The sequence below is a fragment of the Coregonus lavaretus genome, assembly GCF_964263955.1.
Source record: "Coregonus lavaretus genome assembly, chromosome: 5".
Classification (NCBI taxonomy): domain Eukaryota; kingdom Metazoa; phylum Chordata; class Actinopteri; order Salmoniformes; family Salmonidae; genus Coregonus; species Coregonus lavaretus.
Window position 1 is genome coordinate 46,924,005 of NC_139992.1, and position 24,590 is coordinate 46,948,594.

General features: G+C 43.8%; 1 protein-coding gene across 4 annotated transcripts; it reads right to left on the bottom strand.

Annotated features, from left to right (window-relative positions):
- Positions 1-1,653: 1,653 nt before the first annotated feature.
- Positions 1,654-11,775, bottom strand: LOC311129907 (T-complex protein 11-like protein 2). Of its 4 annotated transcripts, none has more exons than XM_084162447.1 (11): positions 11,677-11,775; positions 10,130-10,211; positions 7,628-7,817; positions 7,205-7,337; positions 6,971-7,091; positions 6,416-6,639; positions 6,042-6,178; positions 4,859-5,046; positions 4,062-4,243; positions 3,799-3,971; positions 1,654-3,594 (listed from the first exon to the last, which is right to left on the bottom strand). In XM_084162447.1, the coding sequence occupies exons 3-11, from the start codon at positions 7,803-7,805 to the stop codon at positions 3,323-3,325; spliced, it is 1,608 nt and encodes a 535-aa protein (XP_084018573.1). In that variant the 5' UTR covers positions 7,806-7,817; positions 10,130-10,211; positions 11,677-11,775; the 3' UTR covers positions 1,654-3,322. The 4 variants fall into 4 exon arrangements, with proteins under 4 accessions (XP_084018573.1, XP_084018572.1, XP_084018575.1 ...); XM_084162446.1 differs by adding an exon at positions 9,356-9,402 and having other exon boundaries at positions 10,130-11,775; XM_084162449.1 differs by having other exon boundaries at positions 10,130-10,197; positions 11,677-11,765.
- Positions 11,776-24,590: the final 12,815 nt, after the last annotated feature.

Sequence of the window (24,590 nt, forward strand, 5' to 3'; positions counted from 1 at the left end):
GGTCATCCCCTCACTGTTTGACATAGAGAGCAAAGAAGCCTTGGTATACACTGGTCTGAAGAGCTTGAATTAGCAACTCTCTGGTTTAAGGACATGAAATGGCACTTTTGGGCATGCATGCTCACCTGGGTCCAGGTTCAGACCTCTCTTGGGTCATACACATACTGTAGCTACATGATGCACAGCGCACACAAAGACATGCCTTTCTGTACTAGCTGCCTGTTATGATTCAAATCCACAGGCTGTCATTTTTCATTTATGTTAACTTAGTGAACCAAATATCTAGCTACCCACTGGGCACAGACGTCAGAACAAACGTCTAGTTTTGATTTACATTCGGCTGAGTTGTCAACTAACCTGAATGGAACGTGGAATCAACAAAACATTGCATTTAGGTTACTTTTTTCAAATTGTCAAAGTCGCGTCAATTCAAATCTGGTATTAGGAACAAAAGAGGTCAACACGACTTCTAAGATATACTAGTTATTTTAATTAATGCAAAAACCTTCAATGGTAAATATGATGTTTCGTATATACGGGCTCTCTGAGATACCTCGCAGGACACCCCAGAGAACTAACACATTGTTTCAGATCCAATACTCAAATACTCTGACAGAGGGAATTTCCCACTTCTCTGCTGGCCAATTAGAGTAGAGACTTGAGCGTGGTTTAAACTTTACTCAGCCAATCCATTGATGCACCCCTGTTGCCAGCCTCTTCTGTTACCAGGCATACGTTCCTCATAACAACCTGTCATAGTGAGAAGAGCCAGCTCCCTTAGACATCATTCCTATGTCCAAGGAAGGTTCACAGATCACAAAGAACCAGTATATTCCAGCATCTGGAGACACAATCCTTATCTCATTCTACCCCCTAAAACAGCTCTTCACATCAATCACAGCCTCCCAGGTGTCACAACCTACATTAGCCCAGTCAAGAATGCATTCTTTCTAAGTTAGTCATCCCATCAATTTAGGAGAATAATAAATCCCCAATAAAATCCAAATAGTTTTCCACGTTAATTCAACGTCATCACATAGATTTTTTGTTGTTGAAATGACGTGGAAACAATGTTGATTCACCCAGTGTTTGCCCAGTGGGTAGCTCCCCCGTTGAATTGTAATGTGCAGTCTCTACAGAAATGCTCTGTAGCGAACTAGCTGCTAACTTGCTGTACCTTAAGCTACCATTATTTCCTCACAGCAATTTTCAGGAGGGACGCGTTGCTTGGAAACGCAAGAACTCACCAGTGATGTATAAACCCAATAACTCAACAGTGGTACTTTGAAGCCACCGGTCGGCCATAATGACATTCCCCAGAAGGAGCAGTCCTCCATAGGAATGAATGGAATTCTACAGTATTTGTTGTTGTGGGAACAGCAACATTATAACCTTTTTTTTCAAAGACACTAAGGACTTTAAAAAATATATTTATGTTTAGCTCACATATAATTTAAAAGTATGCATTAAGCTGTCTGTAATTGAGTAAACGTGGCAAAAACAAAATGTAGACATTAATAAATGCATTTCTAAAGTTTCCAAGATGGAGAGGTGGCTTCAAAACAGCGCCCCCTGGGTGTCATCTGGAATCATTGGTACTCATACACCCCCAGCCACTGCAGAAGAAAAAGGGTACAAGACTTGTCAGGCAGCTGATTTATTATTATTATTATTTTATTTTATTTCTCAGGTCACAGAGTTCTTCTTACATTCCTTGTCTGATTGTAATCTATACCCTTTGCACGTATTACAACTGTCTTTGACTGTTGTGTCTGTATGTAGACAACTATTTTCAATAAGCCCGCACACACACAGGTCACTGCAAGACTAATTAGGTAACGCATGAGGGTTTATTGTATTATAGCTGCATTACATGAGAAGATAATGTATTTATTCAAGTGAACTTTAAAAGCTAACAACATACAATGTTTATTCTGTATCAAAAAGTTCCATCGTGGGAAGTTATAGACATTTCAAAACAACCATCTTCAGCACCTCTCATGACTTGACTTATCTAAACCAAAGATAGATATTACATAAAATGTCCAGAAATGTCCAGCTGTTGGATAGCTTTTAGGGAAATATAGGTATAGAAGGACAACTAATACTGGTACCTTCAACATATCAAGCAAGTGACTTTATAAATCCACTGATACGAAATAACAAAACAAACACTACATTAAATCAACACATTCAAACAGCCCAACAAAATTACTGAATACTACCCAAGGGCTAACATACAACAAAATGTTTTCCAACAAATGTTAACACAAAATAAAACATGCATTATATATCTCCAAAAGGTCAAAGGTCAGAATCCATCAGGTTTAGTGATGCCATAACCATATCAATTAATCAGTCCCTAAAATAAAAACGTTATATATATATATATATATTAATTCGTCTCCTAATTTAGCTCAAGTGATTAAAACACGTCTTCGACATGTTGGAAAGCAACAATAAAAACAAGTCTCTTGTTTTCATTCAAGATGACATTTCCCGAGCTCTAACCAGTTTAATGGAGAGTTATCACAAGACATAAGTTAAAAACAATTATTTTTATATTTCTATTCAAATGGTGGCACTTCAATGAATAGGCTAATGGCATGAATAATATAGCATTTTGTGTTCTGGGTTTGTCAACATCAACGTGTAACAAACAGTTACTGATCAACTTTATTTAACCTGCTCTGCACAGCATAAAGCTTATGAAATGTGATGTTATAAAAATGGGCAATTATATGATTATAAATATATAGGCCTTTCCCTTTTATGTCATAAAGTCTATGAAATGTGTATAAATGTTCTTTGTAACAGTAGCATTTCATGAACGTTCTACCCTTTTCCGATGGCACTCTCCAAAATAACAGGACAACGGATGTCGAGCACTCCCTTCCATGCGAACTCAGATTCACAACGTACCCTAATCTAACTAAAAAGGACATTGGGAAAGATTCCTCACATAAAACACTAGGGTCCGTTTTTAGGTATGAATCTACACAAAATCTCACTAACAGATCAGATCAGGTGTCACAAAGTGGATGTCGCAGTACACGACAGTGGTAGGTGGATTAGTCAAAGCTTGTACGTGCACCACAATCGCTCGTTGTCATTTTCCTGATGCACCTCTAATGCACGTACCCCGACATTCTAGACAAAACGTAGCTGTGATACTACTTCATCTAAAGGGAAGGAGGGTTAGGGATGGGGGGGGGGGATTTAGCTAGCTGCTAAGTCTTTCCTTTCTTTGCCCCTTTTTCAAATAAGGTGTCATCAGCTCCAGCTTTGTATTGCTCCTGGCTCGGTAGGTAGGTTGGCGGTCCTAGTTGGAGTTCACAGGGTTCTGTATGCTGGGGTCCTGGGGAGCGGTGGCCACCGGTGGAGGCACCGCGTTACTGAATAGCAGGGTCTTGAGGATCATCATGTAGAAGGGGCTGTAGACCTGCTTGTTGAAGTTGACCAGGCTGACGAAGGTGACCGCCAAGGAGGTGAGCTCCGGTTGGATCAGCGCCAGGCCTCCGGGCGTCGGGGGCGGGTTCACGTGAGAGTTGGGCGTGGCGAGGAGCACCCGGAAGTACTGCTGGACCCTTCCCTCTGGAGAGGAACAGAGAAGAGGCACAGAACAAACAGAGTGGTCAGAAAAACAAGCACGTAGCAACTGTGAGCTCATCAAGCAATTCAATGAATTAACTGTAGCAAAATTTCACACAATGTGCTTGGCTGAGAACATTGCATTAAATATATACAATTAAATAGTTAGTGAGCTATGTCAGGCCCTCAGGTGTTCGTGTTGCTTACCCACAAGACTGCGGATAGGGTTGTTTTCCTGGGTGATGCTGGTGATCTGGCCCTTGAGGGTGACCTGGAGTTCTGGGGGCAATGCTGGGTAGTTCCTCTCAGTCAGGGACTTGTTGAGCTCACAGCAGATCTGAGCACTGACGTTCCCCAGAGCCTCTGACAGGTTAAAGTCCCTGCAGAGTGGAGGAAGAGAGGAGAGGAAGTAGTCAGTCTCAATTTGCACATTGACATTGATGTATCTGTGTCTGTTATGTAGAACCTACGTGCTGTGCATGCCCTCCAGGAGCACGCTGGTCATCCTTTTGAGGCGCTCGACCAGCGCGGGCAGCGCCGAGATGGGCCCTCCGATGGCGCTGTAGACAATGAGCAGCACGGAGGCCACAGCCTTTAGCAGCTGGAGCCTGCGCTGGAGCTCCTGCAGACGCACCTCGTCTGTCATCAGGGTCTGAGGGGGTTAAAACACACACACACACACACACACACACACACACAGAGAGAGACTTTAGACAATGGTCATTTAACACACAAATCACATATAGGGATGAATGATCAATTTAAGCCACATTTTTACTTAGTCTCCCATTGACATCAATGCATGACTAAATGAACATTTGACATTAGTGGAAGTTAGGATTCGCCCCATGGAGACTAGATTTTAGACAATGGTCATTTAATAGACTTGTGGTTGTAAGTTGTTTGAATGCAATGGTACCGTCTTTCAGACACTTGTATTCATATGGAATTCACACAAATTTCAGACAAACAAACATTCTAGGTAATAGTCTATATGCAAATACACACCACAACTTCATTTGACCAAGTATAATACACAGAAACAGAAGCTAACACCTGTCAACATCCTTGTCGCCTCTTTACACAAACACATCCATTTCCCCTGTGAACATTCATCAACACCCTCGTCACTTGACAAACACACTGAATGTCACCTTTTCTTAATAACAAAAGACGAGTAATCCAATGGCAATCAAGGTATGTTTTGAATAAGCAAATAATGATTTTGAAACTGTCTGTGTACTAAGACACGCACAGCCCAACCCACCTCAGGCAGTGGGCTCTTGTGGTAGTCCCAGGTGAGGATGCGGATGAATCCACTGTTGAAGACCAGGAGGGGACTTGGCAGGGCTTTCCCCACCTTCCCATGGCCGTTGGGCTGCTCCATGGTTGGCATGGAGAAAAGCACCTCCTCCAGAGAGGACTTGATCCACTCAGTGGTATGGTCCAACGCACCTGAGGAAGTTAGGGCATCAGTCATTTGTATGGCATTTAATAGTGATCGTCATCTTTCATTTAATGGCGTAAAGAAATCACACCCATGCTGTACATACCACAAATCAAACATCCCCATATACCATAAAGCAGTACAGGCACCTTTTTTTTTTAAATTATTTTTTACTTTACCTTTATTTAACTAGGCAAGTCAGTTAAGAACAAATTCTTATTTACAATGACGGCCTACACCGGCCAAACCCGGACGACGCTGGGCCAATTGTGCGCCGCCCTATGGGACTCCCAATCACGGCCGGTTGTGATACAGCCTGGAATCGATCCAGGGGGTCTGTAGTGACGCCTCAAGCACTGAGATGCAGTGCCTTAGACCGCTGCGCCACTCGGGAGCCCACCTAATTGCCTTCTGTTTGGAAGAAGGCCAGCTGGAACTAAACCTTGCACAGGAGCACACCCTGTTCAAACAATGAATGAATACTATGCTGGCCTTTAAGGACTCAACTGTCTTCGTAAAGGATCAGGGAAATGATCCAAAGGCAACCAAGACCAGCATGAAACAAACTCAATATATACTTTATAATGACTAAAACCAAATCAAAACTGTGTAGAAATGATAATGGACCTCTAATCATACAGTTTCTTGACTGTCCAGCTTGTTTATAATCATCTAAATTAAAGCTAGACTGTTAGGGAGAATCAAGAATTCCCCAAACTATGGATAGAGGACTATTTGTAGCAAATTTGGACAGAGGAGATATATAACCAATTTTCAGTGCGGCCCTCCGGACCTCGTTGAAGACTGAAAGCGGCCTCCGGGGCAAAATGAATTTGACATTTTAGTCCTGGCACGATTGTAATAACTAGCATACACTTTTTCTTTCTTCTGGGGGAGGTTGCCCCTGGACCCCCCACTAGGGTTCCCAGAGTTATGAACCCCTGTTATAACCTCATTCATATCAGAAAGGAGCAGTAGGTTAATAATAACAACACAGACTCACTGGGAGTCTTCTCCACGATGCTCTGGAACTTGGCCCTCTCGTACTCCACTGACTGCCTCTGCAGATCGGGCCGCAGGCTCTGGATGGTGAAGTTCACCATGTCCATCTTCATCAGGTCCAGCACCCGGAAGATCTCCCTGTTCAATGTAATAACACTCTTAAAACAGATGCTTTGAATTTGGCCTGCTCCAGAAGAAATACCTAGTGACTTGCCGTCATCAAACCCATGCCTCAACATCTGTACTTCAGCCCACAACCATCTAGCTTTGGAGATCTAAAAAGGATAAAATGGGTGCCAGCCATATATGGGGATGGCTACAATTATCCAAATAAATATCCACAAGGGTTGTAAACAAAACTTGGGCCAAACGTACTTGAACATTGACACAACGTTGTCGGGGTTCTCGCAGAGCTTTTTGACCTCGTCGTCGCGGACGGGGGCGCACAGCTTGCCCATGATGTTGACGATGTAAGAGGCCAGGCCCTGTATGTCCACCGCTTCCTTGTCCGCCTGCTGGCGAATCAGATCCATGTCCAGCACCTCCAGGATCTGAGTCCGCAGCCGATTGGCTCCCGGGCTCAGGAACGACAGCAGGATCTGTTCATAGTAAATCGTTTTTTAAAATGAAGGAAAGAAACAATATATAGCTAGAAGATATCAATCTTAAAAGCTATTAGCCCATTTTAAATACATCCTTCTTGCGTACATTCCTTGAAGTAATCACTGACCTAACAATTGGACAGGTGAAAGAATGGATTCCACTACATAACTGTGGCTGATCCACTTGTGTCAGATCAGTTATTACAGCTCAGGGAGTTAGAAAGGATACATTTTCAAAGTCTTCCAACAGGGTCATCTTACTGAAAAGATCACCTTTCCAACCATGGATTTGTCAAGTTTGATAGAGGGAAAAAGGGCCAAAGCTCACCTCTCTGATCTCCTCCAGCAGTTTGATGGCGTGCTCATACTCTGGTGGGTCATCATTCAGCTCAGACTCCAGGCTATCCCAGAACGCCTTGTGAACTATATCTTTGACTTGCTTCTCCAAACTGAAAAGGAGAATTGAATATCATCAGTTGTCAATTGGCATCAGTTGGCATTTGAGTAGCCCAAGTGATGGCCATGTTCACTGGGTGTCCATTTTGAGGTGGTATTTAGCTACCTGTTCTGAGGTAGGTAGGGCTGCTCCACATGGAAGTCACGGTTGACGATGATCTCGTGGGCCAGGGTCAGGTTGGACAGGTCCCGGGCAGAAGACATGACCTCATCCAGTGTTATAGTTTTGGGCGGGCTGGCTATAAATAGTGGGCATTCAAAAACAAAAAAACAAAGTGTTGAGAATTGCCATTTTGGCATTTGAAAGCTCAACCTAAGTGGGGAGAAGGCACACAGTGTTGCATTCCGATTCTCCATACTATTCCAAAAGTGATAACACCAATCCAATGCCTTTAAAATCAATGATGGGAAGTGTGCAGGTGCACACTTTTGGGAAAAGGGTAAAAAATCAAAATGCAGTTTTTAGGGTGGCATTTTGACAAGCCCAAGAAGCCGTCCTACTAGAAAGGGAGGAAGGACATCTACTCACAGGAGGGCGAGCTGTGCTTGCTGCTGGAGCAGTCACTGGTGAAGCTCTGGCGGGAGCAGTCCAAGTCACTGGCAGACGTGATGCTGTCATAGTGGTCCGAAGACGACTCGGCGTCGCTGCTGGCGTCCTCGCTGCCAGTGGTGGTCATGGAGGTGGGCCGCTCGTCATTCCCAGGCATGGCGGGCTAGCGCTGCACGCGGGCACAGCAGTCATATGTTTAACATGTGGTTTGAATGTACCCACAAGTTTCTCTTATGGAAAAATAAGGGCTTTCTAAGTATTGTGTACTGGGGGTCAGGCAGTTGTAGCCAGAGCCTTGAGTTTGACCTTAAATTCACATTCACTGGCCATGAGCTAGTTAAACCTAGCTTAGCCTCCCTTTCCCAAGTCTGAGGTCCCCCAAGAAAAAATGGCACTACTTTACTGAAGACACTACTCCAATCTTTCAACTGCCTCTTTTTGGTTTGGTGTGTTACCACTAGGTCAAAATGTAAGTGTGTGTTGTGTCTGTGTTCCCGTTGCTAGGAGAGGCGGCGTGTAAAACACCACATGACAGTATGACAGCTGTTAGGCCAGAGTGGCCATGGAAACAGGAGGAGGGCCATCCACTTGTACCCCAGTCAAGAGAGATCAAAGGATCAACACACACATTTTCCAAAACGATTTGGACATTAGTTTTGACTTTAAAGTGTGTGCTGATTTAAAAGAGGGATATTATCACCATAGTTCAGTCCGTACAGCCTACTTCTCCAATAACAAAACAAAGGGACAGTGTTAGTAATGGGATCGCGTGGCGTCTCCAGGGTAACGTGATAACAGTGGGCTTCTCAACAGCCAACCGTCCACAGATCCAGTTACACTTCACTGCTTAGATTAACAGGGAAATCATTCTCTTGTCTACCTCACATCGGTCCAAGCAACATAAAAGGCACAGTGCCAGCCATCCCATCATTGAGATCCCAAGTAAACAACTTGGCCTACACTTTTTAGAAAAATAAGTGTTGTTGGTGCAAAGCAATTGAATTTAAGACCTAGGCCAATAGTTAAAATATTCCCATACAATTCACTATGTTGAACTACCTGGCCAAAGTGCCATAGACAGAAGACACATTATCAGACATGTTCAGCCCTTTTGGGCTATCTGGCAAAGAAAACACCAACATCTTGAGTCCAGAGATACAGTTAGGTGGTGCTTCCTTCTTATGGAGGTAGGCTGTGATTTTATAGTCTCAGCCATGGCCTTACATTCATTATCTAGCTATGTAAGGCACAGCATCTCAGTGCTAGAGGCGTCACTACAGACCCTGGCTGTATCACAATCTGGCCGTGATTGGGAGTCCCATAGAGCGGCGCACAATTGGCCCAGCGTCGTCCGGGTTTGGCCGGGATAGGCCGTCATTGTAAATAAGAATTTGTTTTTAACTGACTTGCCTAGTTAAATAAAATTTAAAAAATGACCTTTATCTTCATTCTCCAGTCAGACATGGCAAGGTCATAACCCATATCTCAGCGGTCACAAGAGACCGCTGGTAGAGCATGGCGCTTGCAACGCCAGGGTTGTGGGTTCGATTCCCATGGGGGCCAGTATGAAAAATGTATGCACTCACTAACTAAGTCGCTCTGGATAAGAGCGTCTGCTAAATGACTAAAATGGGAGAGAAAAAAATAACAATAAAATGAATAAATGTAATGTCTGAAGTTGTTTGATACAGTAATATATTTGCTTACTAGATCAGCCCATGTCAACTGTGATGCCTGAAGTGATGTGCCCAGTCCTACCAATGAAGGATAAACAGGCAGGTCATTCAGAGAGAATTCCTAATGCAAATGCAAGTCAAAACCATTCAAAATGATTGCATCCGATTACGTTGCTTTGACACAGAGGCATTCATAAGGCAGCCCAGGACAGGGCTCTACGCTGAATTTCTTTTCTTCAAGGAGCATGTGTGCGCCTAAGTTGGAAAATGTAGGGGCACACAAAGACATTTAGGAGCACAATGAAAGTAACAATTTTCCCATAGACAAGAACCAGGGAAACTAGAAAGACCAGACAACTGGAATAATTCTTAGCATTTTGGTTGTTAACAGTAAAAAAATATCACATGCCCATTGGGGCAACCCTTAACGTCAATCCCTGCAGAGCAACTGACACTTCACCACCACTTGACACTGCACAGTGGATATAAATAGCCTAGAATATGTATATTACTGTAGTTAGGAGAGTTAGTTCGATATGATCACATTTCAATCACAAATCGTTCCGTATCCACATGAAGACAAAATAGCTACCCTTGCGTGTGCAGTGCACAGACTATATCAGTGAACAACAGTGGGGAAAATAGCTTTTCATGGCAACACCCTGTCCTTTGTTGATTCCCCATCGTTTTGTCTAAACAGACTGTTACAATGGTTACTCCATGGATTATCAGTCTGACCAAAGTTTCCCTAAAAATATAGCTTTTTACAAGCCAGAATGTTGAATAAAATGATTTTTACACTTACTTTACCAGTTGTACATGTGGTTGGTCCTTTTGGAGGTAGGAGGGTTGTGGTGCCGGTAGGTTCTGTCACTTGTATTTTCAATCTTTTCAGGCATTGCACAATATGTCAACAATAGCCTAATGTAACCAAAGGTATTTGACCAAAACACGTTTCCTTGCAATCAGCTGTGGTTCGGTTAGGCTCAGACAAGTGTTTGTCACATACGAAAAGTCCGCCACAGTGGATGCATCATAATACCCATAATACCACGCAAATAGCTCCAATGGTTTTTCCTTCATTCATTTTTCACATCATGAAATCTAATTAATTGTGTGTTTGGTTTAGGCTTACCTTGGCATGACTTTTTGATAGCCATGTAATTCTCTCTCTTTTACAAGGTGAGTTTTATCAATATATTTGCCTCAATTTACTTTTATCAATAGTTAGCATTGCACATTTTTTTTAAGTTACCTTGTCCAAGAGAGATTTGCGCGTTATCAAAACAATGGAACGAATGGCATCAAACACATGGAAAACATGATACTATTCCGCACCAGCCATTACCGGGTTTTATGACTCATACTCAATTGCATCAGTATTGAAAATAAAAACCGGAAATGCCAACCATTTAGACCATTGTACTGAAATTCGGGCTAAGAACACTTCCCTGCGGATACTTTGTCTCAGATTACCTCCTACATAAGGACAAAAATCAGCAGACAAGGGGTAAATGTATGCACTCTAACTGTAAATCGCTCTGGATAAGAGCGTCTACTAAATGACTAAAATGTAAATGGATAAAGTACGTTCAAATGAAGTTTATTCAACCGTCTGACTTGTGATGGGACTGTTCACAAAAATTGAGCCTACATGTTAGAGACGAGTCTTCCACTCTCAGATTCGTCGCTCAGCCCTACAAGGTTTGTTACAGTAAAGGGAATTTTCAGTTAAGCTGCAGTGCACTGTACGAGCTGCACGCACAAAACAATATATCCACACACGCGTCACTGATAAGTACACGTGATCCTGCAGCACCAAAACAAGAGAGCTGGACAAGACCGAGAAGAGATCTGCCTGTGCCAAAAGAAACGCAAGACAATAACTGTCGCTGAAAGAGTTCGCATTGATTGCAATGCATGTTGATCCTCTACAGTGGAAGAATTATACTGAAGTTAGCAACTCCAATTAAAATGTAGCAATAGTTGTTATTGTTGCGGATATGAAGTCGCAAGCGTAGCTAGCAAGCTAACGTTAGATTAATCAGATAAGGAGCTAATGGCTTTTTACTAACTAGATTCTATAAATTGTTATTCGTGTGTTTGTAAACAATAATGCTAACGCCAACTCCCCAATTTCAAGTGGGTTCAGGTTTGTAACGTTACGGTTACATACATCCAGCTCAATCACGCCAACATGGATAAACATGACCCCAACAAGACATTGGTAACTAGCAACATAGCATAGGTGATTGTTGACAAGCTGAAAGGGTTTCGCTATCTAGCTAAGTTACAAACTAGCATGTGTTACTGATAACAAAAAATATACGTCGAAATATAGCTATGTTTTACCTTTTTCACGTCTCCTCGGAGGGAGATTAGGCCATACACCAAAAAATGTGTAGTTTGTAAAGGAGGTTGAGTCAAGTCAGCTTACTGTGCTTGAGTATTTTTAAAGGTCCAAGTCCTCAGCTGGCTTGCTGTTCATTTTGGGCTAAACCGTTCCGGGGGGGGGGTACTTTGTTGCGTAACGTTAATACAAACCTAGACCGTATATACGAACAGCAATTTATGGATAGATAGCTATCATTATATAATGAATACATATTTTATTAATCTCAATATATGGTATTATCCCTGGATATAGCTCATTGAAAGAAAACATCCACTTCGATATATGAAACGTCCATTGTTTACAGTAGACGCACCTCCCTTTCCTTCTCGATGAATGGTAGGCTCCGCTTCACATGGGACTTTTTTGTTTACGGATGTGACGTTTGTGAAAGATTAAATACATTTTTACAAAACATTAAACAATACACAATGCCACATTCATTAGACATTGTTTTTGATAATTAGTATCCAGTACATGACATCTCGAACGTCTCAACTCTTTTCATAGGGCGGCTAATCCCCCAGCCGACTAGGTGAAAAATCTGTCGATGTGCCCTTAAGCAAGGCACGTAACCCTGATTGCTCCTGTAAATCGCTCTGGCTAAGAGCGTCTGCTAAATGACTAAAATGTAAATGTCTCGAGAGAGTGTGGAGAAAGGTTAGTGCTATTCGCGATCCTTGGGGCGTCCCTACCCTAAAACCAAAGATTTTTAAAACGAACCGCTGACCAGGGATCCCAGAGAGCAATAATCGTGTGGAAAACTTGTGAGAGGCACAGGAAGGACACAGCTAGTTTATCTTTCTGTGCTGTGCAATAACGTTGTATGGTGTCCTTTGTTCTGTGTTGGTAGGTAAACGATGCAAAACAAATACATGCAAAAGGTCTGCCCTGTTTGACCCAACAGAGCAATCTCCGATATGGGCAGTGGAGTGAATGAGAGCATATTCTGAACTGATCAACTAGGTGGAAATGATGTGGCTGCTGTGAGGCTGTCAACATTATTTTTGTGAAGATTATTTTAAAATCCACTAAATAATTTAAAACATTTGTATTGCATTTACCCTATTTATTGCATTTATTTTTTCTCACATCCATTCCAATTCTCTCAAAAAAAAGAGAGTATCATAATGTTAATGGACAGCATTTTACATTACATGATGTATGTGGGTAGCATTTACATTACATGATGTATGTGGACAGCATTTTACATTACATTATGTAGGTGGGTAGCATATTACATTACATTATTTGGTAACAAGTTATTTTTCATAACACTATTTGCTCAGAGACACCTTCAGCATTGTTTCATGGTAATACCACCTTCTTTGTGCTAGAGGGTTAACAATGTCTCCTGAGCGGTTCAATGTCTCCTGAGTGGCGCAGTGGTCTAAGGCACTGCATCGCAGTGCTAACTGTGTCACTAGAGATCCTGGTTCGAATCCAGGCTCTGTCGCAGCCGGCCGCGACCGGGAGACTCATGGGCGGCGCACAATTGGCCCAGCGTCGTCCAGGGTAGGGTAGGGGAGGGGAGGGAATGGCCGGCAGGGATATAGCTCAGTTTATAGAGCATGGCGTTTGCAACGCCAGGGTTGTGGGTTCGATTCCCACGGGGGGCCAGTATAAAAATAAAAATAAAAAAATGTATTCACTAACTGTAAGTCGCTCTGGATAAGAGCGTCTGCTAAATGACTAAAATGTAAAATACAAGAACACCATGATAACAGGGTCCCTCTTTTTCATCCCTCATTCTCGAACCCTGTTCAGTGCAATTTACCATTGTTCTTGTGTTGTCAGTTTATTACCCTGAAACAATAACAGAATTACTGGAATCAGCGGGTATCTGGGCAAATAATGAATTAATTGTGAGTAACTATAACTTGTCATATTATTATCATCTTATGACCAATTTTTGCTGTCATGACAAGACATGGGTATGATAGACATTTACAGTGAGGGAAAAAAGTATTTGATCCCCTGCTGATTTTGTACGTTTGCCCACTGACAAAGACATGATCAGTCTATAATTTTAATGGTAGGTTTATTTGAACAGTGAGATAGAATAATAACAAAAAAATCCAGAAAAATGCATGTCAAAAATTGATTTGCATTTTAATGAGGGAAATAAGTATTTGACCCCTCTCCATCAGAAAGATTTCTGGCTCCCAGGTGTCTTTTATACAGGTAACGAGCTGAGATTAGGAGCACACTCTTAAAGGGAGTGCTCCTAATCTCAGCTTGTTACCTGTATAACAGACACCTGTCCACAGAAGCAATCAATCAATCAGATTCCAAACACTCCACCATGGCCAAGACCAAAGAGCTCTCCAAGGATGTCAGGGACAAGATTGTAGACCTACACAAGGCTGGAATGGGCTACAAGACCATCGCCAAGCAGCTTGGTGAGAAGGTGACAACAGTTGGTGCGATTATTTGCAAATGGAAGAAACACAAAAGAACTGTCAATCTCCCTCAGCCTGGGGCTCCATGCAAGATCTCACCTCGTGGAGTTGCAATGATCATGAGAACGGTGAGGAATCAGCCCAGAACTACACGGGAGGATCTTGTCAATGATCTCAAGGCAGCTGGGACCATAGTCACCAAGAAAACAACTGGTAACACACTATGCCGTGAAGGACTGAAATCCTGCAGCGCCTGCAAGGTCCCCCTGCTCAAGAAAGCACATATACAGGCCCGTCTGAAGTTTGCCAATGAACATCTGAATGATTCAGAGGAGAACTGGGTGAAAGTGTTGTGGTCAGATGAGACCAAAATCGAGCTCTTTGGCATCAACTCAACTCACCGTGTTTGGAGGAGGAGGAGGAATGCTGCCTATGACCCCAAGAACACCATCCCCATCGTCAAACATGGAGGTGGAAACATTATGCTTTGGGAGTGTTTTTCTGCTAAGGGGACAGGACAACTTCACCGCATCAAAGGGACGATGGACGGGGCCATGTACCGTCAAATCTTGGGTGAGAACCTCCTTCCCTCAGCCAGGGCATTGAAAATGGGTTGTGGATGGTTATTCCAGCATGACAATGACCCAAAACACACGGCCAAGGCAACAAAGGAGTGGCTCAAGAAGAAGCACATTAAGGTCCTGGAGTGGCCTAGCCAGTCTCCAGACCTTAATCCCATAGAAAATCTGTGGAGGGAGCTGAAGGTTTGAGTTGCCAAACGTCAGCCTCGAAACCTTAATGACTCGGAGAAGATCTGCAAAGAGGAGTTGGACAAAATCCCTCCTGAGATGTGTGCAAACCTGGTGGCCAACTACAAGAAACGTCTGACCTCTGTGATTGTCAACAAGGGTTTTGCCACCAAGTACTAGGTCATGTTTTGCAGAGGGGTCAAATACTTATTTCCCTCATTAAAATGCAAATCAAATTCATAAACATTTTTGACATGCATTTTTCTGGATTTTGTTGTTATTCTGTCTCTCACTGTTCAAATAAACCTACCATTAAAATTATAGACTGATCATGTCTTTGTCAGTGGGCAAACGTACAAAATCAGCAGGGGATCAAATACTTTTTTCCCCTCACTGTATATTATATTTTACATTTGTAATCATAGTATATTCTGTCCAAACAATGAAACAACTATTGAAACAGTGTGCAAAAACAGGACATTCAACAGTCAGGTTTGGTCTCATTTGTTTGCCAATACAATATAAAAAAATTTCTGTGAGTACATTAGTACCTGTGTCTTCCACAGTGGCATTTTCAAGCCTCCTTTTAGGTTTACCACAGGGGTGGAATTGGTGAAAAGGCACTCTGGGAACTGACCTAAAATCCTATGACTGCATGTTAAAATTAATTCATCTTGGGAACTCCCAAAACTCCCACGCTTTCCCCCTCTATTCTGTATGTTATGTTTTATGTGGACCCCAGGAAGAGTAGCTGCTGCATGTGCAACAGCTAATGGGGATCCTACCATCCCTAGTTGTCCAGCATACAACACTCTTCACACAGCCACATTGTTGACCGCTGGGCAATTACATGGTTACAGAATGATGCTGAGACTCAGATATTTCACTTTTAAATGTATGCCAAACAAAAACCATTGATTGCAAAGTTAAACTATACACAAGGACAACTTTTGACAATTTCCACAGAACTTTACTTGATGGTCAAATCTCCCTGTTTTTTGTGACCAAGTTTTCCAAAAACTCTTAAATATCTACTCTGAATAAAGATTCAAAGTTGTCTGCAGAAAGAATGGGGTGTCAGCTATGACATGACACCTTGACCTATTGAACTACAGTAAGTCAAGTGGATTAACACCCGGTAACAGAATGATGAACGGAATGACTTCATGGGTCCCTGATCTGTACTACACAGAAATGCATGATTATGGACATGACGATTATTCTCTACATGGTGATGTATCCTGAATAGGTACACAAAAGGTAGAAAGATCAAATATCCTCCTTTGCATGTTTTGGTATTATTCTACACACTGGCTATTATTCTAATGAGCTTCGCCCCCAAACAAGACCACATTTGGTGTGTCCAGACCGGACCAAATCTGAACCAATCTTAGACGTCTATGTGTCACAATTTTAGCAATCACAGTAGAGTTCCGTACAGTGCAGTAAAGTATGGTTTAGTACAGTAAAGCACATTTTACTGCACTCTAGTTGAGTGTGCTCTATACTGTACTGAACTCTGTGAACTAAACTCTAATCTACTTTTCTTTACTGTACTCTACTGTGCTCGACTGTATTGTACTGTGCTGTCCAAACTTGTGAAACATAGACGTCGATGATTGGTTCAGATTTGGTCAGGTCCGGACCAAGAATTGACGTCTGTGGACGTTGAAATCAAGGCCCGGTGGGACTGACTAAAAATCAACTACTTTTCAAAGTCTATGGACGTACTGTGTCGATCAGTTCTCAGTGGGTGAGGATGCTGGCAATGTTGGTGAGTAGTGAACTATATGTAGTTCAACTAGTAATTTAACTACATTATGCAGTAGCTTGGTGTAAGTTGAATTTAATTCAAATCTAGGTAGTGTTTTCAGTAGGTAATAATTGGAACTAGGCTACAAACGACTTTCTTTGCAAAAATAAAATATGGGTGAAGTAGGCAATCATTGCCTTTCTCTTTGGCATCAGACCTGTCTAATTCTCACTTTTAACACATTGTTTTTGTGTTTTATTGGCTAAATTATAATATATGCCATTTAGCAGACGCTTTTATCCAAAGTGTCTTACAGTAATGCTTGAATAGGCCTACATTGTACGTATGGGTGTCCCCAGCGGGACTCTAACCCACAACTCTTGGCGTTGCAAGCAACTGTGCTCTACCGATTGAGCCACACAGGACCATGTTCTGTTAACATTACACATTCTGTTAACATTATGACCCCAAAGTGATCCATTCTTGCAATTTGTAGTCTATGACATTTCAGATTTACATATTACATTTTTTTCATGAAGTAGCTTGGATGTAGTTAACTAAAGTTACTTTGAAAAAGTAGTTAAGTAAACTATATTTTTCTTAAGGGTAGCTTATTTCTTCCAGTGTGAAGTAATTGGTAGCTTGGTAAATTATATTTTCAGATTAGCTTCCCCATCACTGGATACTGGTTACAGTAAATGGAAAGAGAGGGGGCTCATGGGTAGGTGTCAGTAAGAGCCAGGAGAGGTGACATTAACTGGAGAGGGAGAGAGAGAGACAGAGAGAGAGTTGTCCAGACTGTTTTCACACTCTTTGACCACCAGATGACAGAAAGACAAAGAAAACAGTTATGAGCGGAACATAACAGTATGCTAGTGGAAGGGAGAACAGTAGCAGGTGACCCAACTGTGGTTTGTGACGCCAATGTCTCCCATGGTAGCCAATTAAATGTTTGGTCATTCTGTTTCCGATTTGGACACAGAATGATGCGTTTATCACTTAATAATTCATAGTTCCTATGATTGAGCATAGTCTGGCCCAGGGGTGCGAAGGTGAACGGCAAGGCACTGGAGTGACAAACTGCCCCTGCTGTCTCTGCCTGGCCGGCTCCCCTCTCTCCACTTGGATTCTCAGACCCTATTACGGGGGCTGAGTCACTGGCTTGCTCGCGCTCTCCCATTCTTCATGTCCTCGGGCTCGTGCGGTGGAGAGATCTTTGTGGTCTGAACAGCCAAAAAGCACATGGAATCGGGTATTTCAAGCCACATTTCAAACCACCTTCATAGGTGTTTTGAAGTCAGATACAAATCTGATTCCTAGCCATGTGACTGAATGGTAAAATCTGATTTATTTGCCCTCAAATGGTTTTTAGACTGTCGGTTGACAGTTTGACAAATACAAAACAAGGCTTAAAAGCTTTCCACACCTGGATTGTGCAACATTTGCCTGTTATTCCTTAAAAAATTATTCAACCTCTGTCAAATTGATTGTTGATCATTGCTAGACAACCATTTTCACGGCTTTCCATAGATTTTCAAGTAGATTTAAGTCAAAACTGTAACTCGGTCACTCAGGAACATTTACTGTCTTCTTGATAAGCAACTCCAATGTACAGTGAGGGAAAAAAGTATTTGATCCCCTGCTGATTTTGTACGTTTGCCCACTGACAAAGACATGATCAGTCTATAATCTTAATGGTAGGTTTATTTGAACAGTGAGAGACAGAATAACAAAAAAAACAGAAAAATGCATGTCAAAAATGTTATAAGTTGATTTGGGTTTTAATGAGGGAAATAAGTATTTGACCCCTCTGCAAAACATGACTTAGTACTTGGTGGCAAAATCACAGTGTTCAGACGTTTCTTGTAGTTGGTCACCAGGTTTGCACACATCTCAGGAGGGATTTTGTTCCACTCCTCTTTGCAGATCTTCTCCAAGTCATTAAGATTTCGAGGCTGACGTTTGGCAACTCGAACCTTCAGCTCCCTCCACAGATTTTCTATGGGTTTAAGGTCTGGAGACTGGCTAGCCCACTCCAGGACCTTAATGTGCTTCTTCTTGAGCCACTCCTTTGTTGCCTTGGCCGTGTGTTTTGGGTCATTGTCATGCTGGAACACTCATCCACAACCCATTTTCAATGCCCTGGCTGAGTGAAGGAGGTTCTCACCCAAGATTTGACGGTACATGGCCCCGTCCATCGTCCCTTTGATGCGGTGAAGTTGTCCTGTCCCCTTAGCAGGAAAACACCCCCAAAGCATAATGTTTCCACCTCCATATTTGATGGTGTTCTTGGGGTCATGGGCAGCATTCCTCCTCCTCCAAACACGGCGAGTTGAGTTGATGCCAAAGAGCTCGATTTTGGTCTCATCTGACCACAACACTTTCACCCAGTTCTCCTCTGAATCATTCAGATGTTCAATGGCAAACTTCAGATGGCCCTGTATATGTGCTTTCTTGAGCAGGGGGACCTTGCGGGCGCTGCAGGATTTCAGTCCTTCACGGCGTAGTGAGTTACCAATTGTTTTCATGGTGACTATGGTCCCAGCTGCATTGACATCATTGACAAGATCCTCCCGTGTAGTTCTGGGCTGATTCCTCACCGTTCTCATGATCATTGTAACTCCACGAGGTGAGATCTTGCATGGAGCCCCAGGCCGAGGGAGATTCACATTTCTTTTGTGTTTCTTCCATTTGCGAATAATCACACCAACTGTTGTCACCTTCTCACCAAGCTGCTGGGCGATGGTCTTGTAGCCCATTCCAGCCTTGTGTAGGTCTACAATCTTGTCCCTGACATCCTTGGAGAGCTCTTTGGTCTTGGCCATGGTGGAGAGTTTGGAATCTGATTGATTGATTGCTTCTGTGGACAGGTGTCTTTTATACAGGTAACAAGCTGAGATTAGGAGCACTCCCTTTAAGAGTGTGCTCCTAATCTCAGCTCGTTACCTGTATAAAAGACACCTGGGAGCCAGAAATCTTTCTGTTTGAGAGGGGGTCAAATACTTATTTCCCTCATTAAAATGCAAATCAATTTATAACATTTTTGACATGCGTTTTTCTGGATTTTTTGTTGTTATTCTGTCTCACTGTTCAAATAAACCTACCATTAAAATTATAGACTGATCATTTATTTGTCAGTGGGCAAACGTACAAAATCAGCAGGGGATCAAATACTTTTTCCCCCTCACTGTATATAGATTTGGCCTTGTGTTTTAAGTCAGTGTTTCCCAACCCTGGTCCTCGAGTAACCCCAATAGCACACATTTTTATTGTAACCCTGGACAAGCACACCTGATTCAACTTGTAAACTAATCATCAAGCCCTCAATGAGTTGAATGAGGTGTGTTTGTCCAGGGCTCCAACGAAAATGTGTACTGTTGGGGGTAACCGAGAACCAGGGTTGGGAACACCTGGTCGTGCTGCTGATCCAGCTTCTGCCGTTTTGCCTGCAGCTATGGAACCCTGACCTGTGCACCGGACGTGCTACCTTGTCGTGCTGCTGATCCACTTTCTACTGTTCTGTCTGCGGCTATGGAACCCTGACCTGTTCACCGGTCGTGCTACCTTGTCCTGGACATCTATAACCACTATGGTTATTGTTTGACCCTACTGGTCGTCTATGAATGTTTGAATATCGTGATAAGATCTTGTGAGAGACCGATTTTCGGGATGTATCATGGTCTGACAAACACGGCTGTAGCTCTGTCACCTTTCACTGCAGAAGTGTGACATCTGTGGATGCGTAGATTGAGACGTATCCAATGCAGATATCTCTAGTTTAAATTGACTGATTTTTATGCTGATTAATTTTATTATTTTACTATAACATAGATATGAGGTTAGCTGATAAAAAAATCCCTATCCAGGTGTTGTAAGATCTGGCGTTCGTCAGCAACGGCTGGCAGAGAAACGCGCCCACTCAGTTTAATAAAGGTGTGTTATGCTACGTTCACAAAATCCCGTGATTTGGAAATGCCTGCATACAGCTGGGAAACAATCAACTGGTAATTACTAGTGGGAAACTCGTCTATCATCCCGGTGCTCAGAGTTCACCACTTGCACATCTCTGACGTCATTTGTCACCAAAAAAGACTGAAAGCATGGCAGCATCTTCAGCAGTTGTTTATGGTAAAAACAAGATACAAATTGTTGATACTAAATTACATCTATTCATCTTCCTTTTGATTTAGAAAGCAGCTCTGGATGTACTTTTTATGGGCAAAAAAGAGCAAACCAATCACAAGCCTTCTGATGACCTCCATGTTTGATTGTATTCGAAACGTGAATTCACCTGACTCGTATTTACTGCTACACAACTGGTAATTACCACCTTCCCACTTAGCCATGAACGCAGCATTAGCCAACGCTGGGGGAAAAGGATGACACCAATCAGGCCTCCCTATGACTGGAATTTCCCATCCCTGGTGTACGCAATACTACCTGGAACTAAGTTACTGTACTTTTGTACATTTCTAGATTGACCCTTGAGGGCTTTGTTGGGAGTTACTGTGTGTGATCCGTCTGTGGAATGTTCCAGAAGTGTATTTACCGGTTTAAAAAAACCAGGTAAATAAAAAAAACATCACAGTTTACTCATTGCGTTTACATTTTATAGTGCACTTGTGCTACGCTGTGAATACGCCAAGCGCATGTTCAGCAATATGTCTCAAACAAGGACCAACAATGCCTTGGACAAGACCAAACCATACAACCATGTTATCACATAAAACTCATATCAAAGTCTTAAATCCTACCAATCATTAACTAGGACTCATGCCTCATTAACTTTCTATTCCTTAGCCTTGCAGTCTAAGAGATAGGAGGAGGTTGTCCCAAAATGATCTCTGGTCACTTATTAAACTATATCATAATATGCAAAGTAATCTTTAATCAAAGAATACTAAAATAAAATGAACATAAGAAATAGTTTATCAACGTGAAGTACAAGATTCCGTATGATTTTGATTGTCACGACTTCCGCCGAGGCTGCCTCCCCTCCTTGTTCGGGCAGGTTTCAGCGTTCATCGTCACCGGCTTACTAGCTACTGCCGATCCCATTCTCATCTCTCCACTTGTCATGTCTTGTCTTGTCAATCACACACACCTGGTGCTCATTCCCCTAATTAGTATGTGTATAAGTGTTCCCTCTGTTCCCCTTGTCTTTGTGAGTGATTAGCTCCATTTGTTATTGCCAAGGTGGAATATTTCCCTTGTGGTAGTTTCGTATTGACGCTGGGTGCATTTTATTTATGTAAACGGAATAAAACTCTGGACTTCGGTGTTTTACCTCCTGCGTCTGACTCCTTGTGGTCCTCTGTAGCTCAGCTGGTAGAGCACGGCGCTTGTAACGCCAAGGTAGTGGGTTCGATCACCGGGACCACCCATACACAAAAATGTATGCACGCATGACTAAGTCGCTTTGGATAAAAGCGTTTGCTAAATGGCATATTATTTATTATTATTATTCATTCACACCTCATCACAGAATCACTCACCCGCTGAATGGAGTCAGCAGGAGAAGACCGCATGCCTGGAGTTGTGGCAAGGGTCCAGGAGCATTCCTCGATGCTGGCCAGCTTGAGGGGAAGCGATGGATCAGGTTCTTCAGGTAGTACAACGCTTGGAGAGGGGAGGACCCGATCTATCGAGACCAGCCGGTCAACCGGATCCAGCCACCTACACCCCAGCCCCTGGAGGGATCCAGATATCCCGGCCACCGGCGTTTGATGGGACGGCAGCGCGATGTAAGGGTTTTCTGCTCCAACTAGAGTTGTATTTCTCCAGCATCAGGCCGGCGCCACTGGAGCTTGAGAAGGTATCTGTCCTCGTTTCCTGCCTTTGTGGGAGAGCCCTGGAGTGGGCCAACGCGGTGTGGAATGAGGGAGGTGCCGCGTTGGGGGACTACGGGGAGTTTGCTCGCCTCTTTCGGGCCGTTTTCGATCACCCGCCTGAGGGTCGAGAGGCGGGCGAACAACTGGTCCATCTGAGGCAGGGGACGAGGACTGCACAGGACTACGCGCTGGAGTTCCAGACGCTGGCAGCGGGGTCCAGGTAGAACGAGCGGGCCCTGATCGACCATTTCCGGTGCCACCTAAGGGAGGACGTCCTACGGGAGCTAGCCTGCCGTGATGCCATGCTATCGTTCTCCCAACTGGTGGACATGGCCATCCGGCTGGACAATCTGCTAGCAGCCAGAGGACGTCCTGGTAGGGGTCTGCCCGTTCCCACTCCGGACGACTCTGACCCCAAGCAGATGGAGCTGGGGGGAGCCGCTGGTGGCACGAAGGGACAATCCACTTCACATCGCAGTCAACGTTCCTTTGGGTCTGGAGGCGGTAGGCAGGGTACTCACGCATCACCCCAGGTAACGAACACCCAAAATTGTTCAGAGCCCTTTGCGGCGCACTGTACCTTATCTATCTCCTTTCCCGATCACCTGGTAGTTTCCCAGTGTAAGGCGCCAGTCGATTCAGGCGCAGCTGGGAACTTTATGGACAGGGCATTTGCACGCCGTCAAGGCATTTCATTGGTTCCCCTATTCATTCCACTCCCCATCAGAGCACTTGATAGTCGACCATTAGGGTCCGGGTTGGTTAAGGAGGTTACTGTACCAGTCACCATGATTACACAGGAGACTCATGTTGAGCAGATCACTTTGATTATTGAGTCTCCTGCTTACCCTGTAGTCTTAGGTATTCCGTGGTTAGCCCTTCACAACTCCACTTTTTCATGGCCGCAGAGGGCTCTTACGGGGTGGTCGCGTGAGTGTCCGGGTAGATGTCTAGGTGTTTCCGTTAGTGCGACCACGGTGGAAAGTCCAGACGGTACCCCCACCGTGTGCATTCCCCCCGAATATCATGATCTGGTGCTCACGTTTTCCAAGACGCAAGCAACTAAATTACCACCTCATCGGGAGGGGGATTGCGCGATAAACCTTCGGGTAGACGCTGTACCTCCCAGGAGTCATGTGTATCCCCTGTCGCAGGCTGAAACGGAGGCTATGGAAACATACGTCACAGAGTCCCTCCACTTCACCTGCTTCCTCGGGTTTCTTCTTTGGGAAGAAGAAAGATGGCGGTTTACGCCCGTACATTGATTATCGACCACTGAATAAGGTGACTGTACGATTTAGTTATCCTCTTCCCCTCATTCCTTCAGTGATTGAGTCAATGCATGGGGCCCATTTTTTCACCAAATTAGACCTCAGGAGTGCCTACAACGTGGTGCGTATTCAGGAAGGGGATGAGTGGAAAACCGCATTCAGCACAACCTCTGGGCATTATGAATACCTGGTGATGCCCTACGGTTTGATGAATGCTCCATCCGTTTTCCAGTCCTTTGTGAACGAGGTGTTTCGGGACATGCTTGGTCGCGGTGGGGTGGTCTACATTGATGACATCCTGGTGTATTCCGCTACGCGCACCGAGCATGTGTCCCTGGTTCGCAAGGTACTGGTCCGACTGCTGGAGAATGATATTTATGCCAAGGCAGAGAAGTGTGAGTTTTTCCAGCAGTCAGTCTACCGCCTTCCTCAGATACCGCATTACTACCACAGGTGTGGAGATGGAGGGAGATCGCATTTCAGCCGTGCGTAATTGGCCGACTCCAACCACGGTGAAGGAGGTGCAGCGCTTCCTTGGCTTTGCCAACTACTATCGGAGGTTTATTCAGGGCTTTGGCAAGGTTGCAGCTCCCATTACCTCCTTGTTGAATGGTGGGCCGTCCCGGCTCCGCTGGTCTGCTGAGGCTGATTTGGCCTTCAGTAGATTGCGGGGTCTGTTCACCTCAGCCCCGGTACTGGCTCACCCCGATTCATCACTACCGTTCGTAGTGGAGGTGGATGCGTCCGAGGTAGGGATAGGCGCCATCTTATTCTAACGCTCGGGCACGCCACCCAAGCTCCGCCCCTGTGCCTTCTTTTCGAAGAAGCTCAGCGGAGAAGAACTACGGCGTTGGGGATCGGGAGCTGC

Coding starts and splice junctions, on each gene's coding strand:
- LOC311129907 (XM_084162448.1), bottom strand. CDS start 7,805: ATGCCTGGGAATGACGAGCGGCCCACCTCCATGACCACCACTGGCAGC. Junction 6,640..6,970: donor TGCTGGAGGAGATCAGAGAG/GTGAGCTTTGGC, acceptor TACTATGAACAG/ATCCTGCTGTCGTTCCTGAG. Junction 6,179..6,415: donor AACGTTGTGTCAATGTTCAA/GTACGTTTGGCC, acceptor TACATTGAACAG/GGAGATCTTCCGGGTGCTGG.